This window comes from Schistocerca cancellata, chromosome 1, assembly GCF_023864275.1.
Source record: "Schistocerca cancellata isolate TAMUIC-IGC-003103 chromosome 1, iqSchCanc2.1, whole genome shotgun sequence".
In the NCBI taxonomy this organism is placed as follows: domain Eukaryota; kingdom Metazoa; phylum Arthropoda; class Insecta; order Orthoptera; family Acrididae; genus Schistocerca; species Schistocerca cancellata.
In genome coordinates this window covers 64,123,964-64,147,237 of record NC_064626.1, presented here as the reverse complement: position 1 = coordinate 64,147,237, position 23,274 = coordinate 64,123,964, and the positions used below count along the sequence as shown (strand labels likewise).

The 23,274-nt window shown below is 41.4% G+C and overlaps 1 protein-coding gene across 1 annotated transcript in view; it reads right to left on the bottom strand.

The window, feature by feature from the left end:
- The window catches only part of LOC126164976 (sulfite oxidase-like), a 126,861-nt gene that overhangs the window by 60,726 nt on the left and 42,861 nt on the right, over positions 1-23,274 (bottom strand). The window contains exon 2 of the mRNA XM_049920282.1: positions 11,486-11,667. Coding sequence (XP_049776239.1) covers positions 11,486-11,667 — 182 coding nt within the window. The remainder of the gene's footprint in view (positions 1-11,485; positions 11,668-23,274) is intronic.

Here is a 23,274-nt window from a genome sequence, read left to right as displayed (position 1 = left end):
TCAAGAGCAAACTATTCATGTAGGAGTGTCATTTATAGAATTAGATCTGGGAAAGTGGGTATTTCCAGTACAGATTTGCAGCGTCATGATTTAAATCAAACTGGTCCCCACCAAAACCTAGAGAAATCTGATGGAAGTTACCCCAAAGATGCGAATAAAAGACAGTTTACTAAATTTCATTTTACTGGAAAATTGAGTAATGGTGAAAAGCAATATTGCAGATGGTTTGCTTAAGATAAAGTTTATTTCTTTCCATGTCGACTTTTTTCACATTTGCAGACACAGATGGTAAAAGAAGGATGTTGTGACCAGAAAAATCTGAGTAGGATATTGCAGGGGCATGAAAAAAGTCAAGGATACATGGAGTGCTTGATTAGATGGATGGAATTCTGTAAAGGAATCAAATACAGAAAAACAATAGATACTAATTAGGGAATCACGAAAGTATTGTGTAACTTGTCTGAAAGACTGATCAATATTATAAAATACTTAGCGTCACACAATCTGTGGTGTTTAGAGGACATCGAGAATCCCTTAACCTGAATGATAGTGGGAACAGTGGAAATTTTGTAGACCTATCTAAATTGTTATCTAAATATGATGTAACACTAAAAGAGCACTTGCAACGTATTAATGAAAAGCAACTTTGTCAGCATGATCTGAGCCACAACATACAAAATGAATTAATTACATTAATGTCCAAATCTGTTATCAACAAAATTCTAAACAGAGTCAAACAAGAAAAATATTATGAACAAATTGATGAGCCTATACAATCAGCTGAAATGCAGTGCAGAGTTAGCTTTTCTTAACACAATGATAGATGCTATGATAGTCGACACTGCATGTTGATTCAAAATGCTCAATGAACATTTTGGTTTTATTTACAATATGAATTATTTGAAATCATTATCCAAGGACAACCTTTGCAGACATTGTGATGATTTAGGTACAATGCTTTGAGAAAGTGAAAATGACAACATGCAGCCTTTCGAACTTTATGAGGAACTCCAACTTTTAAAATCCAATCTACATGATTCAAAGATGCAAAACAACTTATTCAGTACATATTAGAAAATAATTTGTAACAATTATATCCAAATCTTTACATAACAATTAGAATAATGCTCACAATTCCAATCAGTACAGCTTCTGCCAAGAGAAGTTTCTCAAAGTTAAAATTGATTAAGACATACTTAAGAAGCAAGATGTGCCAAGAAAGACTATCTGTGTTGTCAGTACTATCAACTGAAGCGGAAACAGTGGCTGGTATTAACCACAATGTAATCTTTTAAAAAATTCAGTGAGGCAATAAGCCGGAAGTTTTGTTTCTTTTAATGTGTGTTTGTTTAATGTAATTTTTGTCATTGCAATAATCCTTGTATATTATCATAATAAAATTTGTGTATAATTGTGCAATATCAAAATTGGCGCAGGGTATAGGGTTAGAGTCCAACCCATCCAAACCCCAAGCAGTACTGGTTGGTCACTGCAGACTCATAATCCTGAAAAATTGGTAATCTCTACCATCTTTTCTTCTTTGGCAAATAGTCTAGGAGTAATAACAGATGAAAATCTAAATTGGATTGAGGACATAAATGCAATGTGCACGAAAGCATCAGCACCTCTCCATGCCCTACAAAAATATAAAAAGCTCTTCCCTCTTGACCTCAAAAAGAAACAGTTGCAAACACTTATACTTCCAATCACTGATTACAGCGATGTTATCCTGCATGGCCTTTCTCAGGAAAGCTCCTGGATTATGAATTCCTGTGTTAGTTATATTTGTGACATTCATCTATTTCTTTATATTTTATGATCATATGCACAGCTATCCTGGTTGCATGCAAACAAGAAAAGAGATTTCCATGCCCTCTGTCTTCTCTACTGCCTTATCAACGTGCAGTGTCCCCCATACCTCTCCTTGACCTAATCCTCCTGCATGAACAATGATGTGGAAACACCCGTTCTCATTAGAGCAAAATCCTTTCTGTCCCACTCCATTGTTCAGCCACTTTCTCAAAGTTCTTCTCAGTAGAAGGAGCCTGACTCAGGAATAACCTCCCACATTATATTAGAGAACTAAGTAACATCTCCAGCTTCAGAAGACATTAATGACATATCTACTAAAGAAACAATAACTGAAGTAATGCATGTACACTTGAAAGCCACAGGCATTAGCAGTGTGTTGTCATCTGCGAGAGTGCACCACGAAAGAGAGATACTGTGAACTTTCGAAAGAAACTGGCACAGGTGAGTGCCTATTTAAACCCTGCCGCACTACGGTTGCAATCACTTATCATGTTATTATTGCTTGCATAAATTTGCCTTATCTTATTGTATTCAGTGTATGTTATGGTGATTGGCGCACAAGCCACAGTCTAATAAAGTTGTACTAACATTCTTTGTTGTGTTGTGTGTCCAAGTTACTACACAAGTGATGACGAGTGTGGGATTGTTCTCCACATGGTTTTTCAGTCCCTGGCTAGCCTTCCATTGCATCTACAATTTCTGATGGCGCTACTGGTGAATTTTCACACTGGATGGTTGACCAACAGTCAACAGTAGGATGCATTCACCACAGCGTAGCACAATCAGACCCAGGTATTGCAAACACTTGCCTCTGTTTTGGCCAGTTCAGGTCCTTTTCAATCCATGTCACCTGCTGCATAGCCCCTTGCACTTCTTATTTTACCTGTCGTCACCCCAGTCATTTACACCCCCCCCCCCCCCCCCATTTCTGGCTTACGATGATCCTGTCAAAGGATGGGAAGCCTGCAAAAAACGGTTGCTGCAGCATTTTCATGCATTTGGACTGACTGATGTTACATAATGTTATGCTTTCTTTTTGTCTTGGTTATGACCTCACATGTATCAACTCCTTTGCCAAATGGCCTGCCAGCAGGATCCAACTTCACTCACTTTTGATAACATGTGTGCCTTCTTTCAAAATACTACTGTAAACGGACGCACTTCATTGCAACTCGAGTTAAGTTCTACCAGTGTTGCAAGAAACTGGAATATTCCTATAAGACTTGGGAAGCTGAACTTCATGGTTTAAGCTGTTGTTTTTGCTTTGTCACTGATGTACATAAGAAGTTGTATGCCAACCAAATGGTTTGTGATGCAATCATTTGGTTAACATCCAATCGAGAGGTTCATTGGCAGACCCATCAATGTGAAAATTCCTGCCTCTCCGATGTTCTGACCAAGGGCTGTGGGTACTCAAATTGAACTGTGGTGTGAGGTTGCAGAAGTTCAACCCACTCCCCCCCCTACTGTTTGTTGGAGTCCGCACGCGAACAAAACATCACGGCAGCCAGCCCACCTCACTGCGGCAGCCTCGGTCACTGCAGCAGCAGCAGCACAGCTAGCCTGGTAATGAACAACACTGCAAGTGCTCCATACTCCCCTCTTGTCTGATGGGTTTTGTCATTGAGGATAGGCCGGATTGTCCTAAGCAGCAGGCCGTTTGGCATCAATGCAACAAAATGGACCACATTGCTCCTCCTGGTAACACAAAATTCCAACAGCCTATTACAGACACTGATATGGATATCAGTTGTGTATTGGCAATCTCTATTGCACACAATAAGCTTTTTATTGATGCCAAGATTTATTGAAGCATTATGCACAGGCAAGTCAACACTGGTGCTGCCATGTCATTACTCAACTTGCAGACTTACATGGACTTGTGTTCTACTCCTTTTGCATCAGTGTCAAGCACAGGGTGATTATAATTAAAGTTAAACTTTCAAACCACTGTATAAAAAACACCACTAGTCAGAATGATGTCCAGTTGCATCAGAATATTATCGGAGAAGGAGGGAAAACATATAGCAGAAGAAAAATAAATAGTTACAAAATGTAGCAATAGATGGTGCTGCAGGCATCATAATTTAATAGTGGTTCACTGCAAATGACAAATGAATCATACAACAATTCCTAAGATGTACGTTTGACACTAAACAAACTGTGCTACTCAGTGTGCATGGGTGTATGGGTGTGATAATGTTAGTTACATAAGCCCATCCACCACAGCAAGGTCATATCAAATCAGATGGGAAAAATCAGTTTTTATTGTCCTGAGGCCAAAAACCACATAAAAAGCATCACTCACATCGGTTTTTAATTGTCCTGAGGCCAAAAACTGAATAAAAAGCATCAATCAAAATCAAATCAGAATATTAATTTCCATGTGGCTGGTCCAAAACATGTTCGATATGCTGTCCACCGTTTTCTGCAACAAGTTGAAATCGAGAAACAGCATGCTCCACAATTGATCGAAGTGTTTTCGGGATCCCATTCAGAACATATTGTGCAATGCATGCCTTCAATGCAGCTCAATTTGCAATCGGAACACTCAACACAACAACTTTCAGATAGTTCCACAGCCAGAGGTCACATGGATTGAGATCAGGTGATTGGGACAACCAGGTTGTAGGGAAATAGCAGCTGATAATTCTAGCATTTCCGAAACGGCACTTCAGCAGTTGCTTAACTGAATTTGCAATGTGTGGCGGTGTGTCATCTAGCATAAAAATGATCCCATCCACATATCCATGCTGTTGGAGAGCTGGAATGACGTGGTTGCGCAAAAGACACTCATAGCACTTACCAGTGATGGTACAGGTAACATAACCAAAAGCACCTGTCTCTTCGAAAAAATATGGCCCTATGATAAATAATGCACTAAACCCACATCAAACAGTGACCTTTTCAGGATGAAGTGGTACTGGTTGATTTGCGTGTGGATTTTCCGTTGCCCATATTCGACAATTCTGTGTGCTGACATATCCTGTCAGATGGAAATGGGCTTCATCTGTCCACAAAATCTTCCACGGCCAATCATAGTCCACTTCCATGTGAACAAGAAATTTCCAAAGTAAAGGTCTCTCTCGCTAGCTGGTCAACAGGAAGCAACTCGTGCACATGGGTAATTTTGAGTGGATAGCAAAGAAATATATTTCGTAGGATTTTATGCATTGTGCTCGTGGGTATGTCCAATGTTCGAGCAGTTCTCCGTGCACTAAACGTTTGCACACATCCACCCATCCCCTCCTGCATTGCTGTGGGCACTGCTTCCACTGACGTCGAATCAATTCGTTTCCTCCCTCCAGCAGATTGCATACCAAAAGAACCTGTCTTTTCGAATTTATGAATCATTTTCTCCAACCCAAGGCAGTCATCAGACCATGCCTTTTTGCCAGCAGAATGTCTGCAGAGTGACATGTGCACAGTCATCATTCTTGTAATGCAGCCTTACAAGCAGAGCATGATCCTACATTGAGACAGTCATGGCGAACATCGCAGTCACGAAAGGAGGAAAAGCCATTTACCTGGCATGTTTATACCAACTTCAATGGGTCATGCGCATGACAGGTGTTTTCATTTATGTATTCTGACACACACAGCACCATCTACTGACCAATTTTCACACTTTTTTTTTTTTCTTCCGCAATACATTTCCCCCTTCTCCGATAATATTCCAATGCAATTTGACATCATTCTGATCAGTGGTGTTATTTCCACACCATTTTGAAAGTTTAACTTTAATTTTAATCACCCTGTACATAGTCCCCTACAGTAAACAAAGCATTCTAACATTAGGAAGTTCCTTAACTCCAGTCACATGTAAATCTGTGGTTCGTCTGCTGATGTTTCTGGTGGTGAGCAATGCACACACTGAAAATTTGTTTGGATGCCTTAAACCCTTTCAGGTTTACTATTTCCGATGAAGTTAATCTCATCTTTGATAAGTTGTCTTATACACAACTTGACTCCTTATGCTCTGAATTTTCTGTCCTGTTTTCTGTAAGTTTGGGTTGCGCCACTAATTTCAAAGCACACATCACTAAGGAACCTTCAGACAGGCCCTGTTTCTTTCGGGCTTGCCCAGAGCCAATTGTGCTCCATGACCAAATCAATGCAGAGCTTGTCCAGCAATCACATCAAGCAAGTGGGGTACTACCTTAGTCATAGTCATGAAGCCATCAGGACAGGTAAGCCTTTGTGGTGATTTCAAAGTTTCTGTCAATGGTCTAGCACTGATGTGTATCCCTTGCTGCGTCCTGATGAACTTTTTGCTAAGCTCACTGGTGGTCAGTGTTTTTCCAAGATCAACCTCTCCAATGAATATTTGCAGCTTCCCATTGATGCTGACTCTCAACGGCTCTTGGTCAACAACACACCTTTTAGCTTCTATCATTACTTGCAGTTACCATATGCCGTGGCAAGTGCCCCGGTGATTTTTCAAAGGTTTCTCGAACAACTCACAAGGTCTGTGCCAACTACCCTGATGATATTGTGGTCTCTGGCTCCTCCACTGTTGAACATTTCAACAACTTACTTAGGTGCTTTCGGTGTTACAGATCACCATGTTAAAATTCAATATGGAAAAGTGCCACTTCTTGCAGCCTTCTATTGTTTATCTTAGGTTCGAGGTCTCTAGTGCTGGTATCAAATCTCTTCATCTGAATGTCTCTGCTGTTGCTCTTCCGCTTCCTACAGCGGTCAAGGAACTCCAGGTTTTTTTATGTAAGATTGCTTATTATCACCAGTTTTTGCCCAGGCGGGGCAATAGTGGTTACACAACTGTTACATGCCTTGTTGCATAAGGGGACACCTTTCCACTAGCTGTGGGTGTGTGACACAGCGTTTTCCAAAATGAAGGCTATGTTACAATTTGCACCTTGCCTCATAACCTACCAACTGGGTCAACATTTAGTATTAGCAACAGATGCATCCCTGCATGGGCTGGGGGCAGTGTTAGCTCGTAAATATTCTTATGGCTCCGAGTGACCTATAACATATGTGTCGAAGACGCTTGATTCGGCTCAGAATAGATATTCACAAATAGATAAAGAAGCCCTTGCCATTGTTTATGCCTTAAAGAAGTTTCATGTTCTCCTGTATGGTGTAAAATTCCATCTCATCATGAATTACAAACCATTATTTTCTCTGTTTAACTCCTCAGTGACATTGCCAGATAAAGCAGCACATTGCCTTCAGCTTTGGACGCTGTTCCTCTCTCAGTACAACTACAAGATTCACTTCTGCCCCACAGTTAGACATGCAAATGCTGACACACTGTCCCATCTTCGGCTGGCCCAGACCCAGTTTTTGATTGGGAGGTGTTACTCTGTTTTCATGTTGACAAATGCAGTCAACAAACTGTTGATGGTTTTCCAATCACTAGTGCTCAGGTCACACAAGTTAGTGCTAGCGATCCGATTTTATGGCAACTGATACAATGTGTACAACATGGCTGGCCTGAGGTGCCTCCATCGTGGTCATCTGACTACCTCCATGACTACTCTGTATTTTGGCATTGTTTCTCTGCCACTGATAGTGTTCTACTCCTTGATACAGACTATCCCAGTACTCACATAGTGGTTCCCTCAGCTCTCTGTTCAGAGATACTGCAATTGCTGCACACTCATCACTGGGGGATGTTATACACCAAGGCACTGGCCTAACGTCACATTTCTTGGCCCGATTTGGATGGCAACATCAGTCATTTGGTTGTGGCATGTTCTCATTGTGCTTTGCAGTGAGCTGCCCATGGAAAATGTTGTCTCCACGGCCGCAACTTTCACAGGCCTGAGACTGTCTCCACATTGAATTCACCAGCCTTTTCCTTAATGCATACTGGCTAATAGTAACTGAAGTATTCTCTCCGTTTCCATATGTTGTTTGTTGCCCATTAACTTAGGCCTCTGCCACTGTGGCAGCCCTTTTGAAATTTTTTTTCCATTGAAGGGCTTCCGGCAGCATTGGTCTCTAATAATGACCCTCAGTTTGTGTCACAGGAGTTTGCCTCTTTCTGCAAAAGCCACGGGATTCACCACATTTTCGCCCTGCCCTTCCACCCACAGTCCAACAGTGGGACCGAGAGATTCAAAATGCAAATGAAAAAGTTTGTGTCTTGGTCCCCATCTGAAGCTGCTTTGGATCAGTTCACGCCGTTGGGCAACAACAGCCCCACCGAACTCCAAGGGCATCAATCCCACACACTCCTGCATCTCCTGCAGCCTGGCCAGGGACACCAACCTGTGCAGCCATTGTCCCGTTTCTGGCCCAGGGTGGCTATCTGAGCATGCGGGTTTGGTCGTCGCCCAAAACGGATTCCTGCCATCATCTCTCAATACCACAGCTGCCATCTCTGTGACGTCTGTTGAGAGTAGGACCTCTGTGTACATCATTAAGTCCAGTTGCATCTGCATGTGGACGACTGGACAACCTCAGGTGGGTCACTGTCATTTCCCCAGTCTGCGACACTCAATGGATCACCGGACGCAGCTGGGTCCCTGCCATGACACACGAGGTGTCACCCATCACTGGTGGACGAATCTGGTGAAGCTTTTCCAGTGCAGCTTTTCCAATACTACTACCAGTACTGACAAGACCGCCCTCAACACTGAAGCCGTCTCCTCCACCTCAGCTGCCAACTGCAGGGCCACCATCACAATGTATGAAACCCTGATTCGATGTAAGATAGGACCTGATGTCCTGATGGCCCTAACCAGATGAGGTTGAGTACACAAATAAATTAAATAAAAAAGTATTTAGTAAAGGTGCCACATACATCAGCAATATTCCTGGATGCATAGCACAGGTGCTATATTAATTGTGTTTAAATAAAAATTCTTGACAAAAATCACCCCAGAGTTTTTATTTCCACAATAGATTTAAAACTGGAAGTGATGTACAAGAAAATGGTAAGGGTTGGCACAAGATGGCAGATTGCGACACTGCCCATGCCCCAAGCAGTTCCAAACATATGCCCCAGTATCAGTATGTCACCTCAGTCTGAGCCTCACAGAGCAAGATGCCATGGATATCTTGCAAATCCAAGATGTTCAACAAGGAAAGCGGAATGAAGTAATGCACACATAACTGAAAGCAGTGCCTTTCCCCAGAACTTGCTATATCAGAAATCATCTATTTTGTAGACCTATAAATTCTTGTTATATCAACCACTATTATTATTATTATTTCTTTCTATTCTCAGACGTTATGTCTGGTCAAAAATGGACAGTGACGCGGACCTTGATCAAGCGTGACTTCCTTTTAACTGTACGGTATATGTTATATTGCATTTAGGAACTTTCGGGTCATTGAACATGTATCAATAATTACAGATTTTTGTAGTTGTATATATATGCTTGGATGTAGCTGTATTGCATTGATGTACTGGTGGATATTGTGAGGTATGACTCCTGTAGTTGATAATATAATTGGTATAATGTCGACTTTATCCTGATGCCACATGTCCTTGACTTCCTCAGCCAGTTGGATGTATTTTTCAATTTTTTCTCCTGTTTTCTTCTGTATATTTGTTGTGTTGGGTATGGATATTTCAATTAGTTGTGTTAATTTCTTCTTTTTATTGGTGAGTATGATGTCAGGTTTGTTATGTGGTGTTGTTTTATCTGTTATAATCGTTCTGTTCCAGTATAATTTGTATTCATCATTCTCCAGTACATTTTGTGGTGTGTACTTGTATGTGGGAACGTGTTGTTTTATTAGTTTATGTTTTATGGCAAGTTGTTGATGTATTATTTTTGCTACATTGTCATGTCTTCTGGGGTATTCTGTATTTGCTAGTATTGTACATCCGCTTGTGATGTGATCTACTGTTTCTATTTGTTGTTTGCAAAGTCTGCATTTATCTGTTGTGGTATTGGGATCTTTAATAATATGCTTGCTGTAATATCTGGTGTTTATTGTTTGATCCTGTATTGCAATCATGAATCCTTCCGTCTCACTGTATATATTGCCTTTTCTTAGCCATGTGTTGGATGCGTCTTGATCTATGTGTGGCTGTGTTAGATGATATGGGTGCTTGCCATGTAGTGTTTTCTTTTTCCAATTTACTTTCTTTGTACCTGTTGATGTTATGTGATCTAAAGGGTTGTAGAAGTGGTTATGAAATTGCAATGGTGTAGCTGATGTATTTATATGAGTGATTGCTTTGTGTATTTTGCTAGTTTCTGCTCGTTCTAGAAAGAATTTTCTTAAATTGTCTACCTGTCCATAATGTAGGTTTTTTATATCTATAAATCCCCTTCCACCTTCCTTTCTGCTTAATGTGAATCTTTCTGTTGCTGAATGTATGTGATGTATTCTATATTTGTGGCATTGTGATCGTGTAAGTGTATTGAGTGCTTCTAGGTCTGTGTCACTCCATTTCACTACTCCAAATGAGTAGGTCAATACTGGTATGGCATAAGTATTTATAGCTTTTGTCTTGTTTCTTGCTGTCAATTCTGTTTTCAGTATTTTTGTTAGTCTTTGTCTATATTTTTCTTTTAGTTCTTCTTTAATATTTGTATTATCTATTCCTATTTTTTGTCTGTATCCTAGATATTTATAGGTATCTGTTTTTTCCATCGCTTCTATGCAGTCGCTGTGGTTATCCAATATGTAATCTTCTTGTTTAGTGTGTTTTCCCTTGACTATGCTATTTTTCTTACATTTGTCTGTTCCAAAAGCCATATTTATATCATTGCTGAATACTTCTGTTATCTTTAGTAATTGGTTGAGTTGTTGATTTGTTGCTGCCAGTAGTTTTAGATCATCCATGTATAGCAAATGTGTGATTTTGTGTGGGTATGTTCCAGTAATATTGTATCCATAATTTGTATTATTTAGCATGTTGGATAGTGGGTTCAGAGCAAGACAGAACCAGAAAGGACTTAATGAGTCTCCTTGGTATATTCCACGCTTAATCTGTATTGGCTGTGATGTGATGTTATCTGAATTTGTTTGGATATTAAGTGTGGTTTTCCAGTTTGTCATTACTATGTTTAGAAACTGTATCAATTTAGGATCTACTTTGTATATTTCCAATATCTGTAGTAACCATGAGTGGGGTACACTATCAAAGGCTTTTTGGTAATCAATGTATGCGTAGTGTAGGGACCTTTGTTTAGTTTTAGCTTGATATGTCACCTCTGTATCTATTATCAGTTTTATTATTATTATTATTATTATTATTATTATTATTATTATTATCATCATCATTATTATTATCATTATGACTGACAGCAGCAGTGGTATTGTCAGTATTAACTTTATTAGTTCATAGTCAGTATTATGTACTCTTGCTATTTATCATATTAAAATTGTTATTTCTGATGTAACTATGATGTAAAAAAAAAAAAAAAAAAAACCTGTATGTATGAAATCCTGATTCGATGTAAGATATGGCCTGATGGCCCTAATCAGATGAGGTTGAGTACATAAATAAATTAATAAATAAAATAAAATAAACAAGTATTCAGTAAAGGTGCCACATACTTCAGCAATGTTCCTGGATGCGTAGCACAGGTGCTGTATTAATTGTGTTTAAATAAAAATTCTTGACAAAAATCACCCCAGAGTTTTTATTTCCACGATAGATTTAACACTAAGCGATGTACAAGGAAAAAAAAAAAAAAAAACCACAAGTAATTTGAAAAACGCATGGAATGGAAAATACCTCTGATGTAGCTGTAAACACCCCATGTCATTGTTGTGCCAAAGATAGCCACTGCTGCAGGAAAAATATAGTTAGTCTTCTTTCTCGGAGGTGGCTCAGTAGAAAATTTTGAAAACTGTACGTAGATAGCCCCAATGGACCCATGATGAGGTAACACTGCTTGCCGCTGAATATAGCAATTCCTGTAAAGGAAATTATGATTATTTATTGAACTTGCAGACAATAAGGATAGATGTTAAAAAAGAGTGAAAATCACTAATTTCCAATGATAAGAAATTGTACTATCAATTAAAATCCTTCTGGATGATATATTAGCTAATGTTGCAGAATAAAACACAGCTTCCATTTGAAACAACTTGCACCGCTCTTCCTGTGAAAGTGAAATTTAAAAAACATAAATCTAGGCTGATGTCAGATTATTAGAATAATACTAACAAGGTGTAGAATGTGCAAAAAGCAGATCACTTACAAACCTCTTGTCTGACCATTTCTAGTACTTTTGGGATGGCATTATTACCATTAAAGGAAAAGAGGGAAAGGGGCGGAAACATGCAGGATGGATTGGAGGGGGGAGGAAGAGACAGAGAGAGAGGGAGGGAGAGAGGGAGGGAGGGAGGGGGGGAGCAGGCTCTTCACAGTTAGTGTTAAGTTGCCACAGAAATACTATTTTTTAAAAATGGTGGGAGATACTACAACAAAGACACTTTTCAAATGCACTTACAACACAGAGGGTAAAGTTAGTGATTCTAGTCATAGTTGTTATATACACACACTTAAGAATAATAGGGACAGAAGCTGTTTGTTTACAGTTAAATTAACAGGTAACTAACATTACTATTCATAAATCCATCAATGGTGTAGAAAGCTTTTTCTTTCAACCAGGATTCTATTGTCTTTCTGAACTTATTAATATAAATATATATAAATTTATAAATGTGCCCTATCAACCAATACCTTCCTTTAAACAATGTAAATTCCAGGTTGGAATAGCAACAATAAAAGAAAAGATAGAGTGCTACTCACAGTAAAGATGGCTTGTTGAGCTGCACAAAGACATTAAACATTTAGCTTGTGGGCAAAGTCTTCTTCAGAAAAGGGAAAACACACACACACACACACACACACACACACACACACACACACACACATTCGTGAATGAATGTGTGTGTGTGTGTGTGTGTGTGTGTGTGTGTGTGTGTGTGTTTTCTCTTCTGAGGAAGGCTTTGGTGGAAAACTAAATATGTAACTGTCTTTCTGTTGTAACTGTCTGCAACTCAATACCTTCCTTTAGTCAGGTCATGCCAAAATTTTTTCTTATCCCAGTTAGGATTCAGTACCTCCCCAGTAATTACTCAGTCTACAACTCTATCAATACTATTCTGCAGAACTATATTTCAAAAGCTTCTCTTCTTGCCTGAACTATTTACCATCTAAAATTCACTTCAGTTCAAGGTTGCACTCGAGATAAACATCTTAAAAAAAAGACTCGCAAACATCTAGGCAAGCTCCCACATGTGGCACCAACCTTCCCCTGCCTCCTCAGCCTCCTCCTTACCCCCACCACCCACGTATTGCTTAACCCATCAGGTGCAGTTGCAGTTTGTAATCTGGCCTCAGCAGCCAGTGACTATGGTCATGTGTGTGAGGTATGAGAGCGTGCATGCATATATGTGTGTGTGTGTGTGTGTGTGTGTGTGTGTGTGTGTGTGTTTTCTACTTTAGAAGAAAGCCAATCAGCAAAAAGCTTAACTGTATAGCAGGCTTTTCTTTGTGCCTGTCGGCAGCTCGTTGTCTCCACTATATGGTGAGCAGCACTATATCCTTTTCACATTACTGTCACTATAACATCTATATTAATATCTGATGTTAATAAATTTCTCTTTCTCAGAAAAGCTTTTCCTCCTATTGCCAGTATCCATTTTACACCCTCTCCAGTTCAGATATTCTATGCCCCAAATGGCAAAACTCAAAAGAATATTCACCTAACTTGTTGTTGTGGTCTTCAGTCCAGAGACTGGTATGATGCAGCTCTCCATGCTACTCTATCCTGTGCAAGCTGCTTCATCTCCCAGTACCTACTGCAACCTACATCCTTCTGAATCTGTTTAGTGTATTCATCTCTTGGTCTCCCTCTATGATTTTTACCCTCCACGATGCCCTCCAATACTAAATTGGTGATCCCTTGATGCCACAGAACATGTCCTACCAAGCGATCCCATCGTCTAGTCAAGTTGTGTCACAAATTTCTTTTCTCCCCAATTCTATTCAATACCTCTTCATTAGTTATGTGATCAACCCATCTAATCTTCAGCATTCTTCTGCAGCACCATATTTCAAAAGCTTCTATTCTCTTCTTGTCCAAACTATTTATCATCCATGTTTCACTTCCATACATGGCTACACTCCATACAAATACTTTCAGGAACGACTTCCTGAAACTTAAATCTATACTCATGTTAACAAATTTCTCTTCTTCAGAAACGCTTCCCTTGTCATTGCCAGTCTACATTTTATATCCTCTACACTTCGACCATCATCAGTTATTTTGCTCCCCAAATAGCAAAACTCCTTTACTACTTTAAGCATCTCATGTCCTAATCTAATTCCCTCAACATCACCTGATTTAATTCGCTTACATTCCATTATCCTCGTTTTGCTTTTGTTGATTTTAATCTTATATCCTCCTTTCAAGACACTGTCCATTCCGTTAAGCTGCTCTTCCAAATCCTTTGCTGTCTCTGGCAGAATTACAATGACATCGGCAAACCACAAAGTTTTTATTTCTTCTCCATGGATTTTAATTCCTACTCCAAATTTTTCTTTTGTTTCCTTTACTGCTTGCTCAATATACAGATTGAATAACATCAGGGATAGGTTGCAACAATGTCTTACTCCCTTCCCAACCACTGCTTCCCTTTCATGCCCCTCAACTCTCATAACTGCCATCTGGTTTCTGTACAAATTGTAAATAGACTTTCGCTCCCTGTATTTTGCCACTGCCACCTTTAGAATTTGAAAGAGATTATTCTAGTGAACATTGTCGAAAGTTTTCTCTAAGTCTACAAATGCTAGAAATGTAGGTTTGCCTTTCCTCAAACTATTTTCTAAGATAAGTTGTAGGGTCAGTATTGCGACACGTGTTCCAACATTTCTACGGAATCCAAACTGATCTTCCCCGAGATCGGCTTCTACCAGTTTTTCCATTCATCTGTAAAGAATTTGTGTTAGTATTTTGCAGCCGTGGCTTATTAAACTGATAGTTCGGTAATTTTCACATCTGTCACCAACTGCTTTCTTTGGGATTGGAATTATTATATTCTTCTTGAAGTGTGAGGGTATTTCGCCTATCCCATACATCTTGCTGACCAGATGGTAGAGTTTTGTCAGGACTGGGCCTCGCAAGGCTATCAGTAGTTCTAATGGAATGTTGTCTAATCCTGGGGCCTTGTTTCGACTTAGGCTTTCAGTGTTCTGTCAAACTCTTCACGCAGTATCATATCTCACATTTCATCTTCATCTACCTCCTCTTCTATTTCCATAACATTATCCTCAAGAACATTGCCCTTGTACAGACCCTCTACATACTCCTTCCACCTTTCTGCCTTCCCTTCTTTGCTTAGAACTGTGTTTCCATCTGAGCTCTTGATATTCATGCAAGTGGTTCTCTTTTCTCCAAAAGTCTCTTTAATTTTCCCGTAGGCAGCATCTATCTTACCCCTAGTGATATATGCCTCTACATCCTTACATTTGTCCTCTAGCCATCCCTGCTTAGCCATTTTGCATTTCCTGTCGATGTCATTTTTGAGACGTTTGTATTCCTTTTTGCATGCTTCATTTACTGCATTTTTGTATTTTCTCCTTTCATCAATTAAATTCAACTTCTGTTACAAAAGAATTTCTATTAGCCCTCATCTTTTTACCTGCTTGATCTTCTGCTGCTTTCACTATTTCATCTCTCAAAGCTACCCATTCTTCTTCTACTGTATTTTTCCCCCATTCTTTTTAATCATTCCCTAATGCTCTCCCTGAAACTCTCTACAACCTCTGGTTCTTTCAGTTTATCCAGGTCCCATCTCCTTAAATTCCCACCTTTTTGCAGTTTAATCTACAGTTCATAACCAATAGATTGTGGCCCATGGAAATGTCTTTCAATTTAAAACATGGTTCCAAAATCTCTGTCTTACCATTATATAATCTATCTGATACTTTCCAGTATCTCCAGGCTTCTTCCATGTATACAAACTTATTTTATGATTCTTGAACCAAGTGTTAGCTATGATTAAGTTGTGCTCTGTGCAAAATTCTACCAGGTTGCTTCCTCTTTCATTCCTTACCCCCATTCCATATTCACCTACTACGTTTCCTTCTCTTCCTTTCCCTACTATAGAATTTTTTTATTCATTATGAAACCTACTCCTGCATTACCCCTATTTGATTTTGTATTTATAACCCTGTATTCAACTGACCAAAAGTCTTGTTCCTCCTGCCACCAAACTTCACCAATTCCCACTATATCTAACTTTAACCTATCTATTTCCCTTTTTAAATTTTCTAACCTACCTGCCCGATTAAGGGATCTGACATTCCACGCTCCGACCAGTAGAACGCCAGTTTTCTTTCTCCTGATAACAACGCACTCCTGAGTAGTCCCCGCCCGGAGATCCGAATGGGGGACTATTTTACCTCTGGATATTTTACCCAAGAGGACGCCATCATCATTTAATCATACAGTAAAGCTGCATGCCCTCGGGAAAAATTACGCCCGTAGCTTCCCCTTGCTTTCAGCCGTTCGCAGTACCAGTACAGCAAGGCCGTTTTGGTTAGTGTTACAAATCCAGATCAGAGAATCATCCAGGCTGTTGCCCCTGCAACTACTGAAAAGGCTGCTGTACCTCTTCAGGAACCACACATTTGTCTGGCCTCTCAACAGATACCCCTCCGTTGTGGTTGCACCTACGGTATGGCTATCTGCATCGCTGAGGCACGCAAGCCTCCCCACCAATGGCAAGGTCCATGGTTCATGGGGGAGTTTAATAGGTATAATAAGTCATGGTTAAAAAACAATACTACTACTACTACTACTACTACTAGCAGTAGTAGTAGTAGTAGTAGTAGTAGTAGTTTCTCATTTCCTAAAGTAATTCCCTCAGGATCACCTTATTTAATTCAAGTGTATTCCATTACCCTTGTTCTACTTTTGCTGATGTTCAGGTTATAAACTCTTTTCAAGACACTATCCATTCCATAAAAAAATAGCACAGAGAACCATTATTGTAGCCAAGATAAATACAAAGCCCATAACTGCCACAGCAGTATGAGTTTATATGCCAACTAGCTCGGCAGATGATGAAAAGATTGAAGAAATGTATGATGTGATAAAAGAAGTTATTCAGATAGTTTGGGAGACAAAAATTCAATAGCCATGGGGGACTGGAATTCTATAGTAGGGAAAGGAAGAGAAGGAAAAGTTGTAGGTGAATATGGACTGGGGGTAAGGAATGAAAGAGCAAGCCACCTGGTAGAATTTTGTGCAGAGCATAACTTAATCATAGCTAACACTTGGTTTAAGAATCATGAAAGGAGGTTGTATACATGGAAAAGATCTGATAACATTGGAAGATTTCAAATAGATTATATAATGGTAAGACAGAGATTTAGAAACGAGGTCTAAAATTGTAAGACATTTCCACAGGCAGATGGGGACACTGACCACAATTTGTTGGTTATAAACTGTACATTAAAACTGAAGAAACTGCAAAAAGTTAGGAATTTAAGGATATGAGACCTAGAGAAACGGAAAGAACCAGACGTTGCAGAGAGTTTCAGAGAGAGATTAGGGAACAGCTGACAAAAACGGGAAAGAAATACAGTAGAAGAAGAAAGGGTAGCTTTGAGAGATGAAATAGTGAAGGCAGCAGAGGATCAAGTAAGAAACTTCCTGGCAGATTAAAACTGTGTGCGCGACTGAGACTCGAAATTGGGACCTTAGCCTTTCGCGGGCGAGTTCTCCTACCTTCCAAACAAACTCTCCAGCAAAGGAGAACTTCTGTGAAGTTTGGAAGGTAGGAACGAGGTACTCGCAGAATTGAAATTGTGAAGACGGGTCATGACTCATGCTTGGGTAGCTCAGATGGTAGAGCACTTGCCCGTAAAAGGCAAAGGTCCTGAGTTCGAGTCTCAGTCCGGCACACAGTTTTAACCTGCCAGGATGTTTCATATCAGCACACACTCCGCTGCAGAGTGAAAATCTCATTCTCATTTTCAAGGATCAAGTAGGTGTAAGGACGAGGGCTAGAATACAAATGTCTCAAAAATGAAATCGACAGCCATGACACAACTCTCCCATCTGGTGAACAAGATGCATGAGACAGGAGAAATAGCCTCAGACTTCAAGAAGAATATAATTCCAATCCCAAAGAAAGCAGGTGTCGATAGATGTGAAAATTACCAAATTATCAGTTTAGTAAGTCATGGCTGCAAAATACTAACACGAATACTGTACCGATGAATGGAAAAACTGGTAAAAGCCAACCTCAGGGAAGATCAGTTTGGATTCCGTAGAAATAATGGAACATGTGAGGCAATACTGACCTTACGACTTATCTTAGAAGAAAGATTAAGGAAAGGCAAACCTATGTTTATAGAATTTGTAGATGCAGAGAAAGCTTTTGATAGTGTTGACTGGAATACTATTTCAAATTCTGAAGGTGGCAGGGGTAAAATACAGGGAAAGAAAGTCTATTTACAATTTGTATAAAAACCAGATATCAGTTATAAAAGTCGAGGGACATGAAAGGGAAGCAATGGTTGAGAAGGGAGTAAGACAGGGTTGTAACCTATCCCCGATGTTATTCAATCTGTTTATTGAGCAAGCAGTAAAGGAAACAAAAGAAAAATTTGGAGTAGGAATTAAAATCCATGGAGAAGAAATAAAAACTTTGAGGTTTGCCAATGTCATTGTAATTCTGTCAGAGACAGCAAAGGACCTGGAAGAGCAATTGAACAGAATGGACAGTGTCTTGAAAGGAGGATAAAAGATGAACACCAACAAAAGCAAAACGAGGATAATTGAATGTAATCAAATCAAATCAGGTGACTGAGGGAATTAGATTAGGAAATGACAATTTTAAAGTAGTAGATGAGTTTTGCTATTTGGGAAGCAAAATTAACAGATGATGGTCGAAGTAAAGAGGGTATAAAATATATACTGGCTACTGCAAGGAAAACATTTCAGAAGAGAAATTTGTTAACATCAAGTGTCAGGAAGTCTTTTTTTTTTTTTAAGTATTTGTACAGAATGTAGCCATGTATGGAAGTGAAACATGGATGATGAATAGTTTAGACAAGCAGAGAATATAAGCTTTCTAAATGTGGTGGTACAGCAGAATGCTGAAGTTTACATGGGTAGATCACATAACTAGGCCTAATGAGAAGGTACTGAGTGGAACTGGGGAGAAGAGGAATTTGTGGCACAACCTGACTAAAAGAAGGGATTGATTTGTGGGACACATTCTGAGGCATCAAGGGATCACCAATTTAGCACTGGAGGGAAGCGTGAAGGGTAAAAATCATAGAGAGAGACCAAGAGATGAAGACACTAAACAGATTCAGAAGGATGTAGGTTGCAGTAAGTACTGGGAGATGAAGAAGCTTGTACAGGATAGAGTAGCATGGAGAGCTGCATCAAACCAGTCTCTGGACTGAAGACCACAGCAACAACAACAACAACAACAACAACATCCATTCCATTAAACTGCTTTCACAAGTCCTTTGCAATCTCTGATTTACATAATCATCAACAACCATCAAAGTTTTACTTTCTTCTACATGGATTTTTATCTCCTTTCCAAATTTCTGCTTGTGTAGACACTAAATAACATTGGGCATAGCCTAAAACTCTGTCTCTCTCTATTTTCAACAAATGTTCGCCTTTGACTCATAACTGCAGTCTGGTTTCTGTACAAATTGTGGATAACATTTTGCTCCCTGTATTTTATCCCTGCTACCTTCATAATTTTAAGGAAGGTATTCCAATCAACATTGTTAAAAACTTTCTCTAAATCTACAAATGCTGTAAATGTTGTTTTGCCTTTCTTCACTTTATTTTCCAACACAATTTGTCAAGGCAATATTGCCACATGTGTTCCTAAATTTCTCCAGACCCCAAACTGACCTTCCCTGGGATACATCTTTTATATCTTCAAATGTAACACAGTTTTCGGACAACACAACACACATATAAGTCACTGAGTAAGTTGACCTGTGTACAAGTCGGCATTCGATTCAACACTGAGTCTCAGTCTAGCGGCCGCTGCTCGGCTGGCCGCTTAGGTGGCGCAGCTGCTGCCTGGCTGGCAGACAGCGCCGCACATAGAGGACATGCGTAATTGCGCGGTGGCACTTTGAATAATCGGCGAGTCACAACACTTTTCCCCCCTTTGAAATTGTTGCACTGGTCTTGATGGAGGTGTCCTGGAGATGGCTAACGTCCATAGGCGTTGTTTGACTCGCCGTAAAGTCACGAGGAGGAGGCTTCCCGTACGGACGGAAATGTCCCCGATGATAACGGGTCGAGATGACAGGAGTCGTAGGGGTTGAATCTGCTGGGGCCCCCTGCACCAATCTGCCCGTTGCGGCAAGTCCAGTTGATATGACAGAAGACATGGGCGATGTGTCGGCGTCTGTTGGAGGAGGAGGCGAGTAGATGTACTCTGACAGAGGACGGTCCTCCGGTTCCTGCATGGGCACGTCTCCTGGTGGCGTCCGTTCTGGTGCTGGCATCGCGATGACAGTGAGAGGGCTGCGTTGTGAGTATTGAGAGATGCCAAGATCCCGAGCATCAGGTAGAGCCAAAGGTGGTGTGGCAGCATTCGGAACAGGCGTTGCTGGCACCCGAGGCCGAAGCTGGTCCGAATGACGCACTGCAACACCCGCGTCCGTCTGGATTTCATACAGGCGTCTGCCACGGTGTCGTAAGATGCGGCCCGGGCTCCATTTTGGCCGCCTGCCATATCCCCGTACCCAGACGAGGTCGTCGGCGGTGAACCGGCCAAGTGAAGGCACCCGCAGCCGTGAGGTGGGAGGCCGCAGAAGATGAAGTAGCGTGCGGGGCTGTCGGCCATGTAAGAGCTCAGCCGGGCTGTGATCGCCCATGGGGTAAGACGCCAGGAACTGGAGAAGTGTGTCATCAGCAGCAGAAGAAGTCAGAAGTTTCCGCATCTGAGCCTTAAATGTGCGGACCAGTCGTTCAGCCTCAACGTTGGATTGTGGATGGAACGGCGGGGCTGTGACATGCGTAACGCCGTGACGAGCACAAAAATCCGCGAAGTCGGAAGAGGCAAATTGCGGACCATTATCAGTAACAAGAGTAGAGGGGAGGCCTACCAAAGAAAAAATGCGGGCGAGAGCACTGGTGGTTGCCGCGGTAGTAGGTGACGTACAACGGACAATGAAAGGAAAGTTAGAATAGGCGTCAATTACGAGGAGCCAATAAGTACCTATAAAGGGTCCCGCAAAGTCAGCATGAATGTGCTCCCAGGGCTTCTCAGGCGAAGGCCACGGTGACAAAGATGACTTCGGGGCAGCAGCCTGTGACGCACAAGGGCCGCAGGCAGTGACCATGTGTGCGATGTCAGAGTAGATGCCAGGCCAGTACACATGACGGCGTGCCAGAGATTTTGTGCGAGACACACCCCAGTGCCCCTGGTGAAGGAGGCACAAGACCGAAGCACACAAAGACGCAGGTACCACAACACGCGGCGAAGCATTGTCAGTGGAGAGGAGGATAACACCATCCCTAGCCGTGAGGCGGTAGCGCAAAGTGTAGTAGTTCCGCAACGGATCAGAAGTCTTAGCGGACGGGCAATCTGGCCAACCCTTCTGAATACAGCATAAAACCCGGGAGAGGGTAGGGTCAGAACCCGTAGCAGCCGCCAGCCTGTCCCCAGTGATGGGGAACCCGTCCACAACCCGCTGCTTGGCAACATCCAGGTGGAAACACAAAAGTTCGTCCCTATCGAATGCCTGATCAGGACCCATGGGAAGGCGAGACAAAGCATCAACATTCGCATGTTGAGCCGTTGGCCGGAAATGAATCTCATAATTGAAACGGGACAAGTAAAGAGCCCAACGCTGGAGGCGGTGTGCAGCCTTGTCGGGAAGTGATGTTGATGGATGAAACAAGGAAACAAGCGGTTTGTGATCCGTAACAAGATGAAATTTTGAGCCATAGAGAAAAACACCAAACTTATGAAGAGCATAAATGATGGCCAAAGCTTCTTTCTCAATTTGAGAATACTTTTGTTGGGCATCCGTGAGCGTTTTGGAGGCATAAGCGATGGGTTGTTCCGAACCGTCAGAAAAACGGTGCGCAAGGACTGCACCGACCCCGTATTGAGAGGCGTCTGTGGCAAGAACAAGATGTTGGCCAGGTCGATAAGTAGCCAGGCACGGGGCCTGTTTCAGCATAGTCTTTAATTTCCGGAAAGCCGCGTCAAATGACGCGGACCAGTGAAAAGGCACGTTTTTATGCAACAGGCGATGCAACGGCTGAGCCACCGACGCCGCAGACGGTAAAAACTTGTGATAGTATGCTATTTTCCCCAAGAAAGCCTGCAGTTCCTTAACAGATGTAGGGCGAGGAAGGGCATCGATCACAGCGACGTGTGTTGAAGCGGACGAATACCATCCCGAGAGAGTTGAAACCCCAAGTACGTGATAGATGCCTGAAAAAATTGTGATTTCTGAAGATTACACTTAAGACCGGCAGTCTGTAAGACATTAAAAAGTGTGCGGAGATTTTGAAGATGTCCTTCAGTGGTGGAGCCAGTGACAACAATGTCGTCCATGTAATTGATACACCCAGGGACAGGGAGCAATAATTGTTCCAAGAATCGCTGAAAGAGAGCAGGGGCGCTAGCAACCCCGAATGGTAAGCGTTGGTATTGCTAGAGGCCGAAAGTGTGTTAATGAGCAGAAACTGCCGGGAAGCAGTGTCGAGAGGAAGTTGATGACAAGCTTCTGGCAGGTCAATTTTGGAAAAATACTGTCCTCCAGCGTGTTTAGTGAACAGTTCTTCAGGACGGGGCATAGGGTAAGTGTCGATGAGGCATTGAGCATTTACAGTGGCTTTGAAATCGCCACAGAGACGAATATCACCATTGGGCTTAGCAACTACAACGACAGGAGAGGACCACCCACTGGAAGTGACAGGAAGAAAGACCCCTGAAGCAGTGAGACGATCCAACTCCCGTTTTACCCGATCACGAAGGGCCACAGGAATAGGCCGAGCCCGAAAAAACTTAGGCCGAGCAGTGGGTTTGAGTGTGATATGAGCTTCAAAGTCGTTTGCATGGCCTAACCCAGGAGAAAAAAGGGACGAAAATGTCGTCGACAAGGAATCCAGTTGAGCATAAGGAATAGTGTCAGAGACAATATTGACAGAGTCATCTATGGAGAACTCAAAAACGCGAAAGGCATCGAAACCAAAAAGATTTTCTGCATTGCTCTGGTCGACCACAAATATGGGAACAGTGCAAACGACGGATTTGTAAAATACGTCAGCATTAAACTGTCCCAAGAGAGAAATCTTCTGTTTATTGTACGTCCGTAGTTGCCAAGTGACAGGGGACAGGAGTGGAGAACCCAGCTGAAGATACGTCTGAGAATTAATTATAGTGGCAGCAGAACCGGTATCCACTTGCAAGCGAACATCTTGACCAAGGATTTGGACACTGAGGAATAACTTCCCTGAAAGGGAAGAAATGCAATTGACAGACAACACAGAATCA